Source organism: Euprymna scolopes, chromosome 16 (assembly GCF_053919585.1).
Source record: "Euprymna scolopes isolate OS-2025 chromosome 16, ASM5391958v1, whole genome shotgun sequence".
Lineage (NCBI taxonomy): Eukaryota > Metazoa > Mollusca > Cephalopoda > Sepiida > Sepiolidae > Euprymna > Euprymna scolopes.
The window spans coordinates 55,458,853-55,479,141 of record NC_136497.1 but is presented as its reverse complement, the minus strand read 5'-3'; the positions used below and the strand labels follow the sequence as shown (position 1 = coordinate 55,479,141).

The window sequence follows — 20,289 nt, the reverse complement described above, 5'->3', positions numbered from 1 at the left end:
CTTGCTGTTATTTCAGATCATTTGAAACCATAACAGCAAGTTTTAGTCTCCCCTCTATCAAGGCCAGAAGTTTTAGGTATATATATATATATATATATATATATATATATATATATATATATATATATATATATATATATATATATATATACACCTTTATCTCGAACGCTCAGTGGGAGGTCGACTTTTGTGACTGATGTCGGGGATTTACTGACCGAACTCACGACTCATAATCCTCACCCACGACAAACTCACGCTCGCAGGCCTTTTTTCTTTAATCACCCGGTTTGTTTCAAATCTTCATTTCTCTTTTTACTTTTTGTTTCTTGCTTTTTATTCTCCTTTTGTGTCGGCCATTTAACTTTGTTATTGACTGTGTGGCTCGCACAGTTTTATCGAATTGACGGGATTGTTTTTTTTTTCTTTTCTTTTTTTTTACATTTCCGTCTGCGCCTTTTTTTCTTGGCCGGTGTGCAGTGTGCAAAAGACGCATGCAACTCATTTTAAAATAGTAAACACTTAAATCGACAGCAGCTTCTATATTAATACTTTAACAGCAATAAACGTAAAACAACAACAACGACACTAATAAATCTTATTAAATCTTCTTCTTATTATTATTATTAATACTATATATATATATATATATATATATATATATATATATATATATATATATATATATATATATATATATATATATATATATATAAACGGACAAACAAGAAACAGGATGTACAGTCCAAACTAAATGGCAATTATTGCCAAACAACAGGCCGAGTCAAGTGCACAACGCTTGCTGAGTGCTGCGAATGCACCGCCGCACACCCCCACGCATCCATCTGAGCGAGGCAAATCTTAAGTTTCACATGGTGGCAATACAACAAACACGACTATTTCTTACCAAATACAAGGCTGATATTTGCCTTCTTTACCTTCTACAAAAATACGGTTTCTTTCCGCGAGATTTAAAAACGATGACTGCTTTAACACAGGTAAGCTCTTATTTGACTCATTGTCTTCTTATTTGTAACACTTTTGGACGGTTTTAACTTTATCGATGCAAACGCTGTTCATATAAATATCCAAAATGATGGATAGACGCCAATGAGTGAATGATTTTCGGAAGCAAAGAAAAAAAAAGTAATTAAAATCAATGAGATTATTGAAAACTTAATTAGACGATTAACGTCGAAACGTAGATCGATCCGCAAAGGCCTTTTCTGATGCTGGCGTTTTTTTTTTTTTTTTGCTAATAGAGCCAAAGCTGGCTTCATTGCGGGGTTGAAATCATTCGACCAGAATTGATCGTCATTTCCGGCACTGATAATTGCGTAAAGAATGAAACACTGAATGTAGCTAAAATTAATTAGAGAGAGAGAGAGAGAGAGAGAGAGAGAGAGAGAAAGAGAGAGAGAGAGAGAGAGAGAGAGAGAGAGAGAGAGAGAGAGAGAGAAAGAGAGACTTTATCTGATTATTATATAATTTTACTCATAATAGTTCTTCACTGTTGTTCTAGTTTGAACTTAATTAAATTGGGCTTCAATCTATGCCCCCCGCTCGCCAAACTTTCACGAAAAACACTCGTCAAGCCAGAACCCCTACCAAGTTTCCCACACTCTTTATCTGTGCCTAAACCTAAATGTAGATTCCATAAGCAGAGCTTCTTTCTTAGAACTGCACGCCTATGGAACTCTCTTCCGTTGGCCTGCTTTCCAGCTGACTACAATCTGATTGTCTTCAAGTCCAATGTAAACAAGTTCTTGATGAACCGTCCCATTATGTAATCCAATTTACAAAAATCCCACTACCTATGTTAAAAATGCTATAATCACATTGGCTATTGTATACCGATTAACCCTTATCCTCGAGTGGCTTCTGGGCCTTGATAAGTGGTGATTCCTGTGTAAAACCCCCCCCCCCCACACACGCACGCACACACACACACACACACACACACACACACACACACACACATATATATATATATATATATATATATATATATATATATATATATATATATACGAGGGTCGTTCCAAAAGTGAATCCTCCTATTTTTAACGCAAAATATTGAAGAGCTACGAAGACGGGTGTGGTACCAGTAAAATGAGTGAGCTTTTGTCCTCAAGAATTTATTTTTCTACATAGTTACCACCATTCTCAAATGCACGTTTGCCATGAATCCAATGACGCATATCTGCTTTTGACGCACGTCCATGACAGGAGTTGGTTGCTTCTTTAGAGTCTCACACCGTCAATATCTGAAACAGAGTTTTATTTCTCTGTTGATGACAACAGAGAGATAAAAGATTCAGGTCACAGATGCATGAGTTAAGTCATCATAACAACGCAATTTGCAATCCCCTTTGATCCATTCAGGCGGAACAAAAATAAAAGGCGTTACTTTTAGAAAACCCCTCTTGGCTACGCAATGTTGTGAGCAATAAAATAAAAACTTTCAGAAAATGAGTAAATACTTGTGTATCTATCCCTGTTGAAGTGGTATCTTTAAAGAAAATATTTATAGCTCTATTATTGCACTATTGAGCTATCTAAATGAGAATTTTATGTCATTTCTTCATATGTAAATACTGCCTGAATAAGTTAAATCACATATAAACACACACGCGCACGCACACACGCACACACGCACACACAAAAATATATATGTATATATATATACATACATATATATACACACATATAGATATATACATACATATACATATGATTGTTGAGCTGGATTAAATCCGAAGATATTATATAGAATGGAGGTGGAAGGACCTGAATACTCAACGTTTCGCTCGATTTATGCGGGCTTTTTCAAAGTTTTTAGTCAATGACCATCCCTCTTGAAAAAGCCCGCATAAATCGGGCGAAACGTTGAGTATTCAGGTCCTTCCACCTCCATTCTATTTCACATATACATATATATATATATATATATATATATATATACATACATATGTATACACACCTCTCTCTCTCTCTCTCTCTCTCTCTCTCTCTCTCTATATATATATATATATATATATATATATATATATATATATATATATATATATATATACTAGCAAAAGTACTCGTCGTTGACTGGGTTCAAAAACAGCCTACAGAAAATGGGCTCTGATTTATGAAAGTATGATAGGTTATGAAAAGGAAGGGTTGTAAAGAGATAGCTTCGAATTTGGGGGTATCAAAACCAAAGCAAATATGATGAAAGTAAAAATAAAATAGATAAACCCCATAATTTAATATACCATACCTGTTCACACTGAAACACTTATCACAATATTCTGTGGATCTATATTAAAAAACCTTGTTAAACTTTGTGACATATTTCCATTTTATGGAGGTCAGGCGCGAACGAGCACCCCATAATTTTATTATACCATATTTCTTCAAACTGAAACATAATTATCAAAGTATACTTACGCAGATAGATATGAAAAGTCTTTATTAAAGTTTGTGCCTATTTCCATTCTATGGAGGCCAGGCGCGAACACAGACCCCACAATTTTATGATACCATCCCTATTTAAGTTAAAACATAGTTATCAAAGTATTATTATGTACATCTATATCAAAAACACTTGTAAACGTTATTTTTTTTAATTTTTAAATTTTTTATTTCCATACTTTGTGGACCAGGCGCGTACGCAGACCCCACAATTTTAATGAATCATCATTATGCAAGATCAAACATACCCATTCCTGTATCTCGATACATCTATCATTATGTGTGATCAGTTTTCTATAATAGTCAACCATATAGGAGCCTATTCGTGACCAGACACACACACAGATGTTCAGCTTTATATTTTATTTCGTGCATTTATAAGCTACAATCAACATCCAAATGAATGCTTTGATGATAATTACGGTTTTCAAAAGACGAACAATTAAAAGATACATCTGCCTTACTTGAAAAATGCTAGGTTTATTGATGGTGTCTTTCATATATAAAAAAAAATCACCCAATACTTTTGCTGATGAGGAGACTTTGTTTAAAAAAACTATACGTCAAAATTATTGTCCATGACTTAATGTGTATCGCAATAAAAACATCTTTTCCGAAACGATCGTACAAATTATTGACTTTGTTGTGTTCCTTCTTATGAAACAGATTTTTAATTTTTAATTTGAATTTGAATTTTAAATTATCAATCACATTACTATATATATATATATATATATATATATATATATATATATATATATATGCATGTATGTATGTATATATATATATATATATATATATATATATATATATATATATATATATAGAGAGAGAGAGAGAGAGAGAGAGAGAGAGAAAGAAAGAGATAGATATATAGATAGATATATAGCAAAAATTGTAATTAGTAAAAACCCGAGGAGGTTGCTCAATACTACTGCAAAGCAAATATATATTTTTTATTACCGTTTTATCTGCTTAGTTACACATGTTTCAGTTACCAAATGAATCAGCGATCCAGTAACTTCATCAAACTTTACAGAAACAGTTTTTGTAAAGTCTTTTTTAAAAATACAGTTTTTCTTCTCGTTTTTCTTTCGTTTTGTTATAAGTTTCACTTGAAGAGAAACGCTGAGCATAATGGACAATAAAAGTTGAGGATTGTTTGTGGTCGTTTGATGTAAAAATAGCAATAAGCTGTTGTGACTAATTTGGATGAGAACGATGTGAATGGTTCATTGCTTGAATCGTATCTGCATTTTATGTGATCAAAAATGTTGCTTCCCTTTTTAATGCTTGAAATGTATGTGTCACACTTTTTGCACATTAGGTATATATATATATATATATATATATATATATATATATATATATGATTGTTGAGCTGGATTAAATCCGACGATATGAAATAAAATGGAGGTGGAAGGACCTGAATACTCAACGTTTATTTATCGATTTATGCGGGCTTTTTCAAGAGGGATGGTCATTGACGAGAGAGTCGGAAGATTTGGGGCTATATATAATGGGGAGAGCAGCGTGTTTTCCTTATGTAAATTAGAGAACTATATACATATATACATTTTATGATTAGAGAAAATAATAAATTAGAGTAAACTAGCGTAGTGGATTACGTCTAAAAGTTAAAATATCGTAGAGATTTAAAAGTTTGCGTCTAGAAATATAACTGCGATAGATTAAATAAAAAAATAAAATAAAAAATAATAATAAAATGAAACGAGATTACGAAGGGAGTTTTTAAAAAATGTAGATATGTATATAGACATCTAATCAGTGTGTATGAGGCATATGCCCTGACTTATTTACTGTGCACATCAGAAACATGGACTATATACCGATGGCATATTTAAAACTCTGGAGAGGTTTAATCAAAAGTGTATCCATAAAATACTGAACAATAGTTGGAAGTCCTTTCCTCCTGCTACCGCCATTCTTGAACAATTCAACATCTGTAGCAATGAAGACAATCAAAAATCAAATAAGTTGGACTCGACACTTTGTGAGGATGATATAGGAAAGAAATCGCAGCATAAACTTGCGAGAATGTTTAAGGATGCACTGAGGAATAATCTTAAATTGCTTGAAGTTGATGTGAATAACTAAGAAGTTCAAACTGTGGATCAAAATAATTGTAGAAAAATAATCGTAGAAAGATACAGAAAATTTGAGGAAAAACATGTTGAGCATGCAGCATTACAAGACTCTCATAGAAAACAGGATTAATCCGCACTTCCTGCCGAACTGAAATGTACAATCTTTTGTCTAAATCCGCTTTGGTAAACCATTTCTTTTGTCTAAATCTGCTTTGATAAACCTCTGCTTCCACCCAAGTATGGTCCTGAAATCTTAGGAAGCTCCCCATTGTTCCAGTAATTATAGGTGCAACCGGGCTCATGAAATTTCAAAAGCTACCTTGTAAAAGTACCCAGTGTACCAAATGCAAGAGAAATTTAAACAATTGCACAAAGGGTAGGTTAGAATCTTAAAATGATCTTTCGGTTGAAATGTATGAGATAACAAATGAATGTCTGGCATCTGGTAGGATGCTTCATCCCCAGCCAGAACAATATAAAAGAATAAAAAAAAGTCCCTCCTCAACCTGGCAAGTTCCTTCTACACATTTGTGAACGATTATATAAGAGTGAAGCTGAGTTGAAGAGCGTCTTACCTGCACATGGGCGCACGACATCAACCTGAAATGGTGGTAAGCTTCTGTTAAAAATGGCAATTATATATATATATATATATATATTCCAAGCTAAAAATAGGATATATGTACTCGTTACCAGGTAAATTGACAACAGAGTTGGAAAACGCCTCACTCCCTTCCTCTTTTGTATTCAACTTTCTTTTAGTTAATTCCTTATTTCCTATCACCTAATGCGCGTAGGCGTTCTGGCATAATTTTAGTACTGAAAACTACCTTTATTATAACTGCTTAAACCAATTTCGCTCTTCTTATAGTTAACACATGTGTCTAGACACAATTTAGAATTTATTAATTGTAAAGAAAAAGCCTGCTAAAATGTTTTCTTTTTGTTTTTCTTTCTATATTTTTCTATTTAGTTTTTATTTTAATTAAAATCGAGTAAAACCGGAGGCTTATTGTCGCCTGACTATGTCTTTCTAGACTGAAACAGTAGATTTATTGTAGCGGCTTATGGTAATCTTGTTTACCTAAATTAAATAAAATTATATATATATATATATATATATATATATATATATATATATATATATATATATATATATATATATAGTCTGTTTATTATACAAAAATTATTGGTTACATATGGGCATAAACATTTCAGTGGAATACCAATTCAAGAATAACATCTCATCAGAAAAAAAAATCGATATTGAAACGGAGTAAAAATTACATTAGTTTTATACGATATTTGGGCGTGATTAACGTTCTGGAAGAAAATGGGGTGTATACTTTGTGAGATTGTGTAGTAGGGGCTTTTGGAGGGAGGTGTAGTGAAGGAATGGAGTAGGGGTGAGGAAGGGAGGGGGGTTTGTGTAGTAAACATGTGTCCTGCATTGAACACTCTTTAATAATCACTTGCGTTTCATTGGATTTATATTTAGGAAGCCAATCGATGCAACCATTATATATATATATATATATATATATATATATATATATATATATATATGCTTGCCACGTCTTGTCAGACCAGTGCCACTCCTTCAGTCACTGAACGTCCATGTGCCCAAAGATGACTTTCCAGTCCTACCATCGACTTGCACACCCTCAAGCAGACATGACACTGAAGACGGTCATTGGTTTGGATATATATATATATATATATATATATATATATATATATATATATATATATATATATATATATATGAAGTGAATCACGGGAAACGGATGTTTTTTAGAACGCTCTTTGCTCTCTTTTCGCTTCTAACTATTCCATAATGGCATAGTTTAGTAAATGTTTTCATGTACATTATAAAATTTTTGTTGAAATATTTGCAGAGTTTTATTTTCCTTAAAAACATCCATTTCCCGTGACTCATACAGTATATATATATATATATATATATATATATATATATATATATATACAGAGGGTGACCCCCCCCAAAAAACGGGCCCCAATCTAATTAGGCCCCGTTTCTTATTGTTTTGTCCAAGGTAACAGAGCAGCAGCTTAGTTCCCATCAGTTCTGGCAAATAGCAAACAGAATCCTCAACAGAAGTGTGAGCTCTATCCCAAATGGACCTGAGTTAATATCGTCAGCATCAGACAAAGCTAATCTCTTTGCCAAGAACTTTGCAACTAATTCTACCCTTTACGACCAAGGCCACCAACCCCCAGCATTCCCTTCTATATCAGAAAACATTCTAAGTGACATACAAATATCTGTACGCGATGTTGCCAAGCTAATCAAAAACCTTGATTTCCAGAAAGCAACTGGCCCTGACGGCATTCCAGTCATAGTACTCAAAAGGCTTCAACCGGAACTAGCGCTCATACTTACTCATTTAAGCGTTGTCTTAAGGAGAAATGCTTCCCAACACCTTGGAAAATCTCATCAGTATGCCCTGTATTTAAGAACTCAGGTGATCGCTTATCTCCCTCACAGTACAGACCAATAAGTCTCCTGTGCATCATGAGTAAGCTGCTGGAATCTGTGCTAAACAAGGAAGTAGTCAACCATCTCAGCAAAAATAACCTTCTTAGTGACATGCAATATGGTTTCCATTCTGCTAGATCTACAGCAGACGTGCTCACAGTTATATCTCATAGGATTGGCGAATCCCTCGATGGAGACTTCCTTTCTAGGGCAATTGCTCTTGACATATCAAAGGCCTTTGATAAGGTATGGCATAAAGGCCTACTTCACAAAATCTCCAGTCATGGTATAGCTGAAAATGTCTTCTCAACTATTAAATCATTTCTCTCTGATAGGTTCTTAAGAGTAATGGTTGATGAGCAGAAATCAGAGGCTCTCAGTATTAATGCTGGAGTCCCTTAGGGGTCCATCCTGGGTCCAACTTTCTTCCTGATCTACATCAATGATCTTCCAGACCACATCCTTAGATCATTCGTAGACATTTATGCTGACGACACTACCATCTATGGAAGCACTTCGGAGACCATAAACGACTAAGTTCTCTCTGACTCTCTCCTCTAATCTTGAGCATGTGGTACAATGGGGAAAGAAGTGGCTGGTTACTTTTAATGCCTCTAAAACCAAGCTTCTATCTTTACATCATCAATGCTCTGCTGCCCAGCTGCCATCAATCGAAATGAATGGCTCTCGTCTTGGGGAGGCTTCATGTTTTGACAAGCTTCTGGTTGTTAGGGTAATCTCACTCCTGATGCTATTCTCTACCTGGGCAGGAGTTGCTAGAAGCAGCTTATCCTGTCTTGACAGAGTTCAAAATAGACTTCCTAGCTTAGTGGGGGATGCCCTTTTTTCTTCTCTGCAACCCCTTTTCCACAGAAGAGATATAGCGAGCCTGTCCCTGCTTTATTGTTATTTTCATGGCAGGTGCTCATCTGAACTTTGATCTTTGGTCGCCAGACTTTCACGAAAAACAGTCGTCTAGCCAGAACCACTATCAACAATTACCCACACTTTTTATCTGTGCCTACACCTAAACGTAGATTCCATGAACAGGGCTTCTTTCTTAGAACTAGTCGCCTGTAGAACTCTATTCTGTTTGCCTGCTTTCCAGCATACTACAATCTGATTGTCTTCAAGTCCAACGTGAACAAGTTCTTATTGAACCATCCCTCTAAGTAAACCAATTTACAAAATTCCCACTAATGTTTACTACACTAAAATCACAATAACTAATATACACCTAGTAACCCTTATCCTCGAGTGGCCTCTGGGCCTCGATAAGCGGTGACCCTCATGTAAAAACAACAACAACAAAAAAAACTTTGGTCATAACTAGTTTATTATATTAAAAACATCACATTAAAACACTAGGGTCTTTGGCCTTTTTTTCTCCATTCTACAGCATATGTTCTAGATGGTCTCCATTTAGCTTTTTTTTTGGGGGGGGGTCACCCTGTATATATATATATATATATATATATATATATATATATGGTATAATCATACACTGGTTCTCGCCAGATCACCAAAGTTTAGGAACAATTTGCCTGGCTAGTACCAGATGGGTGATCATTTAGGAAATCTAGGCACTGTATATATGTACTGCGCCGAGATGTAGAAATTTTCAGGTTATTATCTGGAGGCGCGTTTAATTTCATGGAGAGATACACTCCCAGTCTTCATTAAGACACAAATCTAGGAGAAGGAAACTCTGATTTAAAACCTGAGGTATTCTGTCTGCCCTGTCTTGTGGCAGCCATTGCACCGACAAATGTTAGCAGTTGTACCAAAAAGTGTGGTTGGTTCTGCATAATAGCTTTATCACTATAGAAAATTATGTATGGATTTCTGAACAATTTAGTTTTTGTTGCGGAGGTCATACGTCGAAATGGACGGGAGGGTCCATCATCATCATATAAATAAATAAATAAAATTCGCTATTCCTTCATCGCCATGTAATTTCTAGTATGTGTGAATTGCATCATTGAATTTTTTTTTTTTTTACAAGGTGGTCACCACTTATCAATGCCCGGAAGCCATTCGGGGATAAGGGTTATTGCGTGTACAGTACGTTAGTGTTGAAATTTGATGAAGTGTCTTACTTAAGGGGGTGGTTCATCAGGAATTTGTTTATGTTGGACTTGAAGACATCCAGGTTGTAGTCAGGTGGGAAACAGGCAAACGAAACAATTATAGTGATAAACGATTGTACAACACGAGTTCCATTCTCTGAGTATCCATGATTATAATCCGGTTACACGCCAAGGTAAGGTAACCAATAGTTCTGAAAGTGGAACACAACCTGCAGATAATAATGGGATGTGTCTGTATGCGTCTATAACATTGCCCTCATGATCCCTACCGAATGTGACGTAACATAACAATGAAGAGCAAATAGGGCGAGAAATGGTGGGAGGCGGCGGATGTATTGAACACATAAATCTCAGAATCTTAAGACTGTGAGTTCAACTCTTATACAGAGCAGTACATATTTTATTGAAATGTATTATTTTGGAAGGGGTGATCGAATAGATGAATATGTACTGCTCTGTATAAGAGTTGAACTCACAGTCTTAAGATTCTGAGATTTATGTGTTCAATATACCGAAACTGTTGATATAAATAGTTCATTGATTGAGTGTAGATACTTTTATTGTGATCTAAAAATACTACCATTTTTTCAGCGTTTAATTGTTTGTTTTTGTTTTCTTTTTTCGAAAAATATAATATTTCTCATCGTCATTTTTATGATGGAATGGAACTGGAAGTCATTCCTTATGTACGCCACACGATTTCTTTACCTTATCGTTATAACTATGTGCATTTGAGAAGTTTTATTATCGCATAAGCAGAAGGGCTTAGTTTTTTTAAAAATCAACAGTGGGTTCTTTGATAAGACAAGGGCGTGCAACAATTATTTTTTGAACGTGAGCAAAGCTACATCATAATTAACAAGAAAAAAAGGCTTACGACAACAAATAAACAACAGATAACTGTTACCAAACGCCAAGAAAATGTACTTTCTACTAATCTCTATGTTTCCAGGTATGTTTATTGGTTGTAAGATTTATAATCTATGCATTTGTTATCGTAACTTTTACTTAGCCAAACACGTTCAGTTTCTTTCATGACAACCAAATAATAAAGAAGTTCGTCGCGAATTTCAAGCTTGTTTTTATTATGAAGTTGAGGATTATGCACGTAATCATATTCAAAAAGCTTTTAGGCATTAAACGTAGATCGTGGTCACGTGACGTCATAAAATGAAGAAAGCCTTTTTTTTTTCAAATGTTAAAACAAAAAAAAAACATTTTCAAGTAAAAAGTCTGAACTCTCATCGCCTAGTGTTTCGAAATTAGATGGAAACCTTCTGTTTAATAAAACAATGGAATTCTGCATCTAGTCTGGTGCACTGCAGCATCTACAGTTCGAAGCTGGAATTGGCTCTTAGGTGCAGATCCGGGCGGATGATAAGAACTTGGTTTGTCCAGTTAACAGTCCCCCCCCCACTCTCGGTGTAGCAGTCAAAGTTGTACAGAAAGGCAAGCCAATACAGTCGGAGCCAGCGCAACTCCAGGAGAAAGGTGTTGCACTGCCTCACTATTCGTCCATCGGGACTCCAAACCGGATTTTTTGTCAGGTTTACTCGCTTAGGCTTTACCTTTCCCAAGGCATTCACAAACTAGTGCAGCTATTTATCCATAGCTGGTGGAAAAATTTAAAATATTTCCAATTGTTACGAAAATAACGGATATCCTCATTATGGTTGTGGTTATATCAAAATGTAAGCGAAATTATTAAATGATTCTGCTAAAAATAAAATGGTTTGAAATAGATGTTCATTAACCGAATTTTAACATATATTTTATATCTCTATCTTTACTTATATATAAACTAGCCTGGGTGCTCGGCGTTGCCCGGGTGTTTGGAGGTGTGTGTTGATCAAAAAAAGAAAAAGAAAGAAAAGTGGTAGTAGGAAGGCAGGCTCGAACCCGTATTGCGAAGGAGGAAAAGAACGTGTAAAGAAAAAAGACGTGACGTCTTTGCTGTTGCGCCCATCACCAAACCGGAAGTGGTAATGGTTTAAATTTAGGTTAGTAAATCGAAAAATAGGGGATGACTTTCGAAAATATCGGCGAAAAAAAAAGCGACCCCTCCCTGTAGAAAAGTGCCCAGTTGAGTGTGAAGGAATTAATGTTTTTAGCTAAGTTTTCTATTTTTGTCGTCCGAAGAGTCGAGCTTCAAAACGATACGAATCTCGTGAAAATTAATCGCCTCTGTGGAAAATTTTAGGCAAACATACATACATACATGCATACATACATGGTGATTGCAACGTCTTGTCAGACGAGTGCCACTCCCACAGACACTTAAAGTTCATGAGCCCAAAAATGACATTTTTCTTTTTAGTCCTACCGGTGAATTCACACACTACAGTAGGCATGACACTGAAGACGGTCATTGAAGATCAATTATTACATGCTTCCAGCATTTTAAGCCTCCACGTGTCACAACTTTTCCATCGCCACAGGACCATTTTTATAGACAAATGCCTGAGGGAGTATCTATAGACAGATGATGTTACAGAGTCTTAGCTTTGTATGACAGCTGTCTCTCTCTTGGTTCAAAATATTGAGATCCAGCAACAAGCAAGAGCATGATAGCCAGCAACAAGTTAAACTGCAGACCAGAGTAATGCGGGTATTGGTCTCCCGTTTTATGTTTTTTTAAATCAGAGATTTGCTTCTCCTAGAAAGGTTACCTTTACCACGGCTTACGGGAGCCCTCTCCACCCCAACACACACATACATACACACAAACACACACGGTGCTAGATGGCCGTTGACCCCCAAAAAGGTTTCATTCACCCTTTGGAAGATCTTGTTTTTAATCCTTCAGGGAGACTAGCCACCCTCCTCACCAAGCAAGTCTGGTGGGGGAACCAGTTTAGTCGCCGGTGACCCGACCATGAGGCAGGTAGTACTGGGTTACATAGTACCAGTAGCATATGACATGACCTGACACACAAACATACATACATACATACATACATATATACGTACATACATGCATGCATACATTTAAACAGACAGGTGAGATTTATATTATAGAAGGCACTGTGCATGTGTGTTTGTGTGTGTGTGTGGGGGGGTATGGGTTTATTGCTATAATTTTTACGGATTAATATTCTGCGGATTAATGTGTGCACGCGCGTGTGTGTGTGCGCGTGTATGGGTGGGTGCGTATGTTTGAGTTGTGGGAAAATCCGCTTTTGCGATTATATTTCACTCTTTGTGTATACCAACCCTTTTATGTTGTTTAGAAGCTATATACACACACACACACACACACACACACACACACACACACACACACACACACACACACACACACACACACATATATATATATATATATATATGTATGTATATATATATATATAAACCAGCTCCCCTAAAAAAGGGACACTCAGGTTGGGTGCAAAAATAGTAATTGTCCCAGTATAGAGGGTTTCCCCTCTATTGACTGGGACAAATCACCTTAAGTGCAGCATATGCAGAACAGATACTACACTTTGAGATATTAAATCCTTTATTCATGTTAAAAATACATTGAAAATCAACAATGAACAAAAAACTTAGGCACATGGCCAACTCAAAAGGGGGGATTGTGGAGATCGTTGGTCATCCTTGTCACTCCAGAAACTAAACAAAATCAAAAGTTTCTCCCAGCTAGTATCTTCTTTCAACATAATACCGCATTCACCCTTTCATACTGGGGGACGCCCTACTTAACTCCCAATTTTTAAAACATTTTTTATTGACGTGTGAAAACAAAAAAGATAACAATAAAAATGGTACAATAATTCATTTGTGTCGAGGGCGGGGGGTGGGGAAAGGTGATTAGTAGGACCCTCCCAACCCCGTCTAGTTGATAGACTGCCCGTTCCACTAGGTTTGTAAAACGAACCTCGCTTCTGCGGGTCAGTCTCTAAGTGGGGATCCCTGCCTCTAGATGCGGGTGAATGGAAAAAAAATGTGGGTAAGGAATAGGGGTTAGTTTGTATTTCTTTCTCTCCAAGATGGGTGAAATATAGAGGAGGGGGTGAAAACAAAAATTGCAAGAAGGAGGGGGTGGGGATCTTGGAGGCTTCCTAATCGGGGAGGGATGGAGCACACACTCAGCTAGCTGAGAGGCTATTTGTTTAATTTGACTTTACGGAACAGCGCGCACACCTAGGCGGGGAACACGTATTCAAATTTGGCTCCTCTTCATACACACAGACTTGCTACATGTATCCATCTTCTGTCAAATGCCGCGCGATGCATCCTTCTTCTATCACATGTGATCTTCACCCGTAGTTGGTGTTTAAAGAAAGCGATCAGATCTTGATCAGAAAAAGACAACATCCCCGGCAACCTTGCAGACGCGACGTCCAAATCACCATTCTCGCCACGGCCAGGATCGTAACGTAGACCATTTGTCTTTTCCGGTCCATCGGCGACCTCACGTTGTCCACGACATTGGATACGGTAATTGGGCGAGGATGCTCAGGATCGATGCGAGCCGTCACCTCGCTGACATACGACCAGTATCGGCGGAGTTCGCGGCAATCGAAGAAAGCACACTTTGATCCCGGTCCGAAGGCCAAACTTGATAAGTTCCAAGGTTTTATTTCTTTTAACAATCAGTTCTTACAACATCAAAACTTCGATACATTTTTTACAGATCTGCTGTTGAAACTGTTGATATAAATAGTTCATTGATTGAGTGTAGATACTTTTATTGTGATCTAAAAATACTACCATTTTTTTCGGCGTTTAATTGTTTGTTTTTGTTTTCTTTTTTCGAAAAATATAATATTTCTCACCGATGATGGAATGGAACTGGAAGTCATTCCTTATGTACTTCCCACGATTTCTTTATCTTATCGTTATAACTATGTGCATTTGAGACGTTTTATTATGTTTCGTTTGCGGGTAACAATCAATATATCTATGTTAACATTGAAATTTTCATTACGTATGCTCATCAGAAATAAACAGTAATTTTTCTTAGAAACAAAGAAACATGACCATTTAATGTTCAGAATAGAGAGGCATAAAAAGAAAAAAAGATGTCAACCTAACTAAACACACGATTTGAATTCTTCTATATTCCCCGTTTTCAACATTACGAGGTCATGCTTATTTCATTCTAAATGCACTTCATCTACAAATGCACTTCATGTGTCTGGATGTGTTTTTAGATAGATTATATATCGGAATGCCTCCGATAAGTCTCGAAAAGCGGTAATCAAAAAAACAAATCCGATTAAAGAAGGAATAGTCTGACTTTAATCAACGTTAACTCCCTTATACAACCTAACATCACAAGTGCGCTTGAAAAATTTTATCACTGCACAAGCAGAAGGGCATATAAAGTCAGCAGTATGTTCTTTGATAATACAGAGGCGCGTCCAAAATGAATGTTTCGGTTTTAGGCACAACTGAACCACGATACTTGATTTTTGCATTTTAAATTTTAATTCAAACCATTAGATAAACATAATTTTATACAATCAACAGTAGGTTCTCTACAGTGCAATATAGATTACAATATATTGTGAACTAAGTCATTACGGGGAGGTACACCGCGGTGGGTCTTCGGCTAGAACTGGCAATCAACCGATTTGATTGAAAAATAGGCGATTCCACTAATTTCGATGGCTATAAAAGTATTGGAATTGTGGAACATTTGTTGATCCTTATTCAATCCCGGACAACGTCGGATCATTCTGCTAGTTGATGGTTCTAAAACTGAAGCTTAGGTATAAAAAATAGAAACCACATGAAATGTAATAAAAACAGTCGTAACCAAATTTTTGAAAATATGGTAAGAATAATATATAACTACTATTGGAGATTTGGTACCTGTTTATGTGAATCCGTAACTATACTATTACCATCTTTTAATGCACGGTTCCGTTTACTATACTATATAAGACTAAGGTACTATGATTCAATGCTTAATTCAATTAATCTATTATCTGTTCTGTTGCCATGATAACATCCTACCAGGCATTATCTCCTCATTTCTTTTGGGGAGGAAGTAGTATCGTATCTAGTCTGTGATCATGACACTATCCTCCAAAGCATTCCATCTCCGCACACACACACACAGACACACACACAGACACACACATATATATATTTGGTCTATTTCTTTAAAAAGGAGATGTAATTCTCGAAATATTAAGACATCCATTATTCCGGTTATATCAAAGAGTAAGTTCATGTTTACTGATTTATATTGTGATTATCTTGAAAAATAAATAGATATACGAAGTTAAAAAAAATAACAAAACAAATAAAATCTTCTTTCGTTTGTCCATTTTTGTTCAAAGGTCACGCCAATACAATAACACGTTCCCTGCATTTCTATAGCCTTCTTATACTCCTCCTCCAAACACAACACACACACATACATACATACATATATATATGCGCTACCTCATATATATAAATATATATATATAGATATATATAAATAATATATATATATATATATATATATATATATATATATATATATATATATATATAGTAAGTTATAAAATATATATGGCGATTAAGCTACACTGAATATCCGCGTTTCATCCACTCTAGGACTCTCAGGCTTATGCGCGAATTTTGTGGTTGTCTGTCGTTTTTATATACACACCTTCTCTTGAGATTTTAGTTAGTCAATCAGCTTTCTAGTATCCACCGCGCCCTTCATATCAGCCAGTGAACATGCGCTTATCGGACAAAGGCCTATTTGACCTCTGGTTGACCTGTTCCTTTGTGTGTGCTCTATTTAGCCTGGATATCTTATTTCTTGACCCGTTTTAAATCTAGGTTAGGTTTTTTTTATGTTAGTTTAAATATAAATATATATATGTACATATATATACACACATATACACATATATATATATATATACATACATATATGTGTGATCGTTTATGTATAGTCATGTTTATTTAATTTATTTATTTGTTTATTTTCTATTGTTTTAGTTAGTTTTAAAATTATTTTGTATTGCTGTCCTAGAGTAAATTTTATATTGTGAAAACAGTTGTTCACTATTTCTCTTCTACAGTTTAATAGATGTTGGGGTTCTTTAAAGTACAGGATAGCAAATTTTTCATGAAGGCATAATCTACATGAGTCGTCTAGGTCTCTGCATGTAGTAGTTTGTCTTATTGTTTTCCATTCGACTACCCGCGAAAGTCCGCTTTCCTTGAGTTCCCAGTATTAATTTGCTAACGTTGTTTTATACGGTGTTTTTTTTTTATTGTTGAATGTACTTTTGTGGTCATAATATTGAGTTTTGAAATCTAAGAAGTCATACCAACGTAATATTTCTTGTTATTTGGGTTTTCTTTCGCAAATATCGTGACCTGGTAAACTACGCTTATGGTTAGATACTAGAAAGCTGATTGGCTAACTAAAATCTCAATAGAAGGTGTGTATATAAAAACGACAGACAACCACAAAATTCGCGCATAAGCCTGAAGAGTCCTAGAGTGGATGAAACGCGGAATATTCAGTGTAGCTTAATCGCCATATATATTTTATAACTTACTAACTAGCTCTACCTACGTATTGAGCGCTTTTGAAGTAAATACTTAAAGTTTACGCATAAATTTATACTTTCGTATATTAATTTTATGTGAGTAAATGAAGTAGTTATATATATATATATATATATATATATATATATATATATATATATATATATATATATATACGTTTGCCTCTTAGGAAGCGAGTTCTTATCGTTGAGCACTTTCATTGCAATGAAAGAAATCAGTCATTTAGTCCGCGTGTGTAGATCGTGAGATTATAATCACGTGATCACTCTCGACCTTCTGGAATGTCATTTACACTTTATAAATGCTACTTTCAGCTATATTCTCGCCGTGGTTTATGCTGCCCGAGAGGTTTGTTTCTTGCTAATGGAGTCAGAGATGACCTCGTGGCCCCGTCCGAATCTCTCCATCGGTGGTAATGGTGACTTCCTGCATTGATGATTCCCGAAAGAATGGAACGCTAGTGTCTGTAGGTATTAAAAATAATTATATATATATATATATATATATATATATATATATATATATATATATATATATATATATATATATATATATAATTATATATATATATATATATATATATATATATATATATATATATATATATATAGTGGCGCATAATTTACTGCCTGGCGCAAAAATAACGTTATTATTTTAAAATAAAATCTGGTTTTTGTAAATGAGTGTATTTTATTAATTATTTTATTGCTTAGTTTAAAGATTGGAATTTTATTTTCATTTATTTATGTATGAAATTAATGTTATCTATGCGCCACCCTATTAGTCCTCGCGCGAAAGAGCAGGACACAAAATGTTTTAAATAATAATAGAATAACAAAGTCTTTCGCTGGCAGGGACTACTATTGACCGTAACCAGTTATACAATCCTTTTGAAATTTTCATCTCTGTTTTTCTCGTTATGTACTGAATATTTGTTAATGAAGCCTATATGAAATATATTCCTTATTAAATTTTAAAGATTTTCTATTCTGAAAGAAGTTTAAAAAAATTTAATCTAAAAAGGTTATTTTAAAGTTTTTGTTTAAAAAATTCAGATTTTCTCATTATTCAGATCTGTATTACAAAGAGGGAGTTGCAAAAAAGGAATTGTGGTGTGAGGAGAAATACAAATTGAAACAGAGAGAATATTCAGATCAGTAATAATACAAAGAGGAGGTTGCAAAAATGAGTTATGGTGTGAGGAGAAATATAAACTGAAATAGAGAGGAGAGTTTTAAAATATAATCTTAAAAAGATAAAATACAAGTCAGAAAAGCATTTCATCTAAGGTATGAAAATTGTTAAACAAAATGTTTTTACTATAGGTTTTAGAAATAAAGGTACAAGATTTAATTTGAAATTTATTTATCTTCAAAGTGCACTTTTATAAATTTTACAAAGTAAGGTATAAAAATTTTAATTGAATCAAAAAATTACCTTGAATTTATTTTATGTAATGTACATTTGGGTGCACTTTAAAAACATTATCTTTCATCTAGCAATTAATGATATAGATATAAAATTTTCAATTATTTTTTGAAAGTGCAACAGAATGTACATTGCATTAAATAAATCCAAGGTAATTTTTTGATTCAATTAAAATTAAATTTTTATACCTTACTTTGAAAATTTATAAAAGTGCACTTTGAAGATAAATAAATTTCAAATTGAATGTTGTACCTTTATTTTTAAAACCTATAGTAAAAACATTATGTTTAACTATTTTCATGGCTTGGATAAATGCTTTTCTGACTTGTATATATATATATATATATATATATATATATATATATATATATATATATATATATATATATATGTATATATATATATATGTATATATATATATATAGTTATATCAGAATAAAATTATTTAACAATCAGCTGGTATGGAAACCTGTGATTATAAGATTTACAAAATATTACTGGCAGTAATATTTTATAAGTATTATTCCATCTAAATAAGAATTGCTCGATATACACGGTAGAGCAAATAAATTAAATCATAGTGATTCGAGGAATTAAAAAAAAAACCTTTTTGAAGTGAAATGTTTGAGTTTCATATCAAAGAATTTTTATTATTCTAAGCAAGACAAAGAATACTTTAGAAATTTTATCTTCTTATCCTATAGGGTTTCGATGTCTACCATTTCTTCAGAGGAGAACATATTAGCAAATATTTATAAAAGTATGCACCCTATTTGCTAAAGACAGTGAGACATGGAAGATCAAAGTAAAAAAAATAATTGATTAATCAGAAGCTTGGGTAATTGAAGAAAAGGGATATAAAAATTTAGATCCAAATTGCACGATAAAATCCATGGTGACTGTTCTTTAAAGCAATGAGGTAATAAGATCCAAGCTGTATAATGGGTAATCCGCGTAACTGAGTAGATATCCGGGTCGGGCATATTCCTGGAAAAATTCTTCTTTATGGGTCCTGTGAAAAATATTTTAAAGTCTTGTGGAAACTTTTTATTAGAAACCTATATTATTACTGGGGTGAAGCATTAGTGCGTTAGAACAGACATCTTCCATGTCTCACTGACTTTATCAAATAGGGTACATACCTTTATAAATATTTGCTAATATTTTCTTCTCT

The 20,289-nt window shown here is 34.4% G+C and overlaps 1 protein-coding gene across 6 annotated transcripts in view; it reads left to right on the top strand.

The window, feature by feature from the left end:
* The first annotated feature begins 753 nt into the window (after positions 1–753).
* LOC145295967 (dual specificity tyrosine-phosphorylation-regulated kinase 4-like) overlaps positions 754–20,289 on the top strand; it is a 436,432-nt gene continuing 416,896 nt past the window's right edge. The window contains exons 1-2 of one of the 6 annotated variants that reach the window (XM_080141887.1): positions 866–995; positions 18,002–18,153. Coding sequence is in view for 2 of the 6 variants with exons in the window: in XM_080141888.1 (XP_079998014.1) it covers positions 813–995 (183 nt within the window). In the remaining 4 variants the exon portion in view is untranslated. Of the gene's footprint in view, positions 996–18,001; positions 18,154–20,289 lie in introns of all 6 variants that reach the window. The other 5 variants (XM_080141888.1, XM_080141891.1, XM_080141884.1 and 2 more) reach the window with 5 other exon arrangements.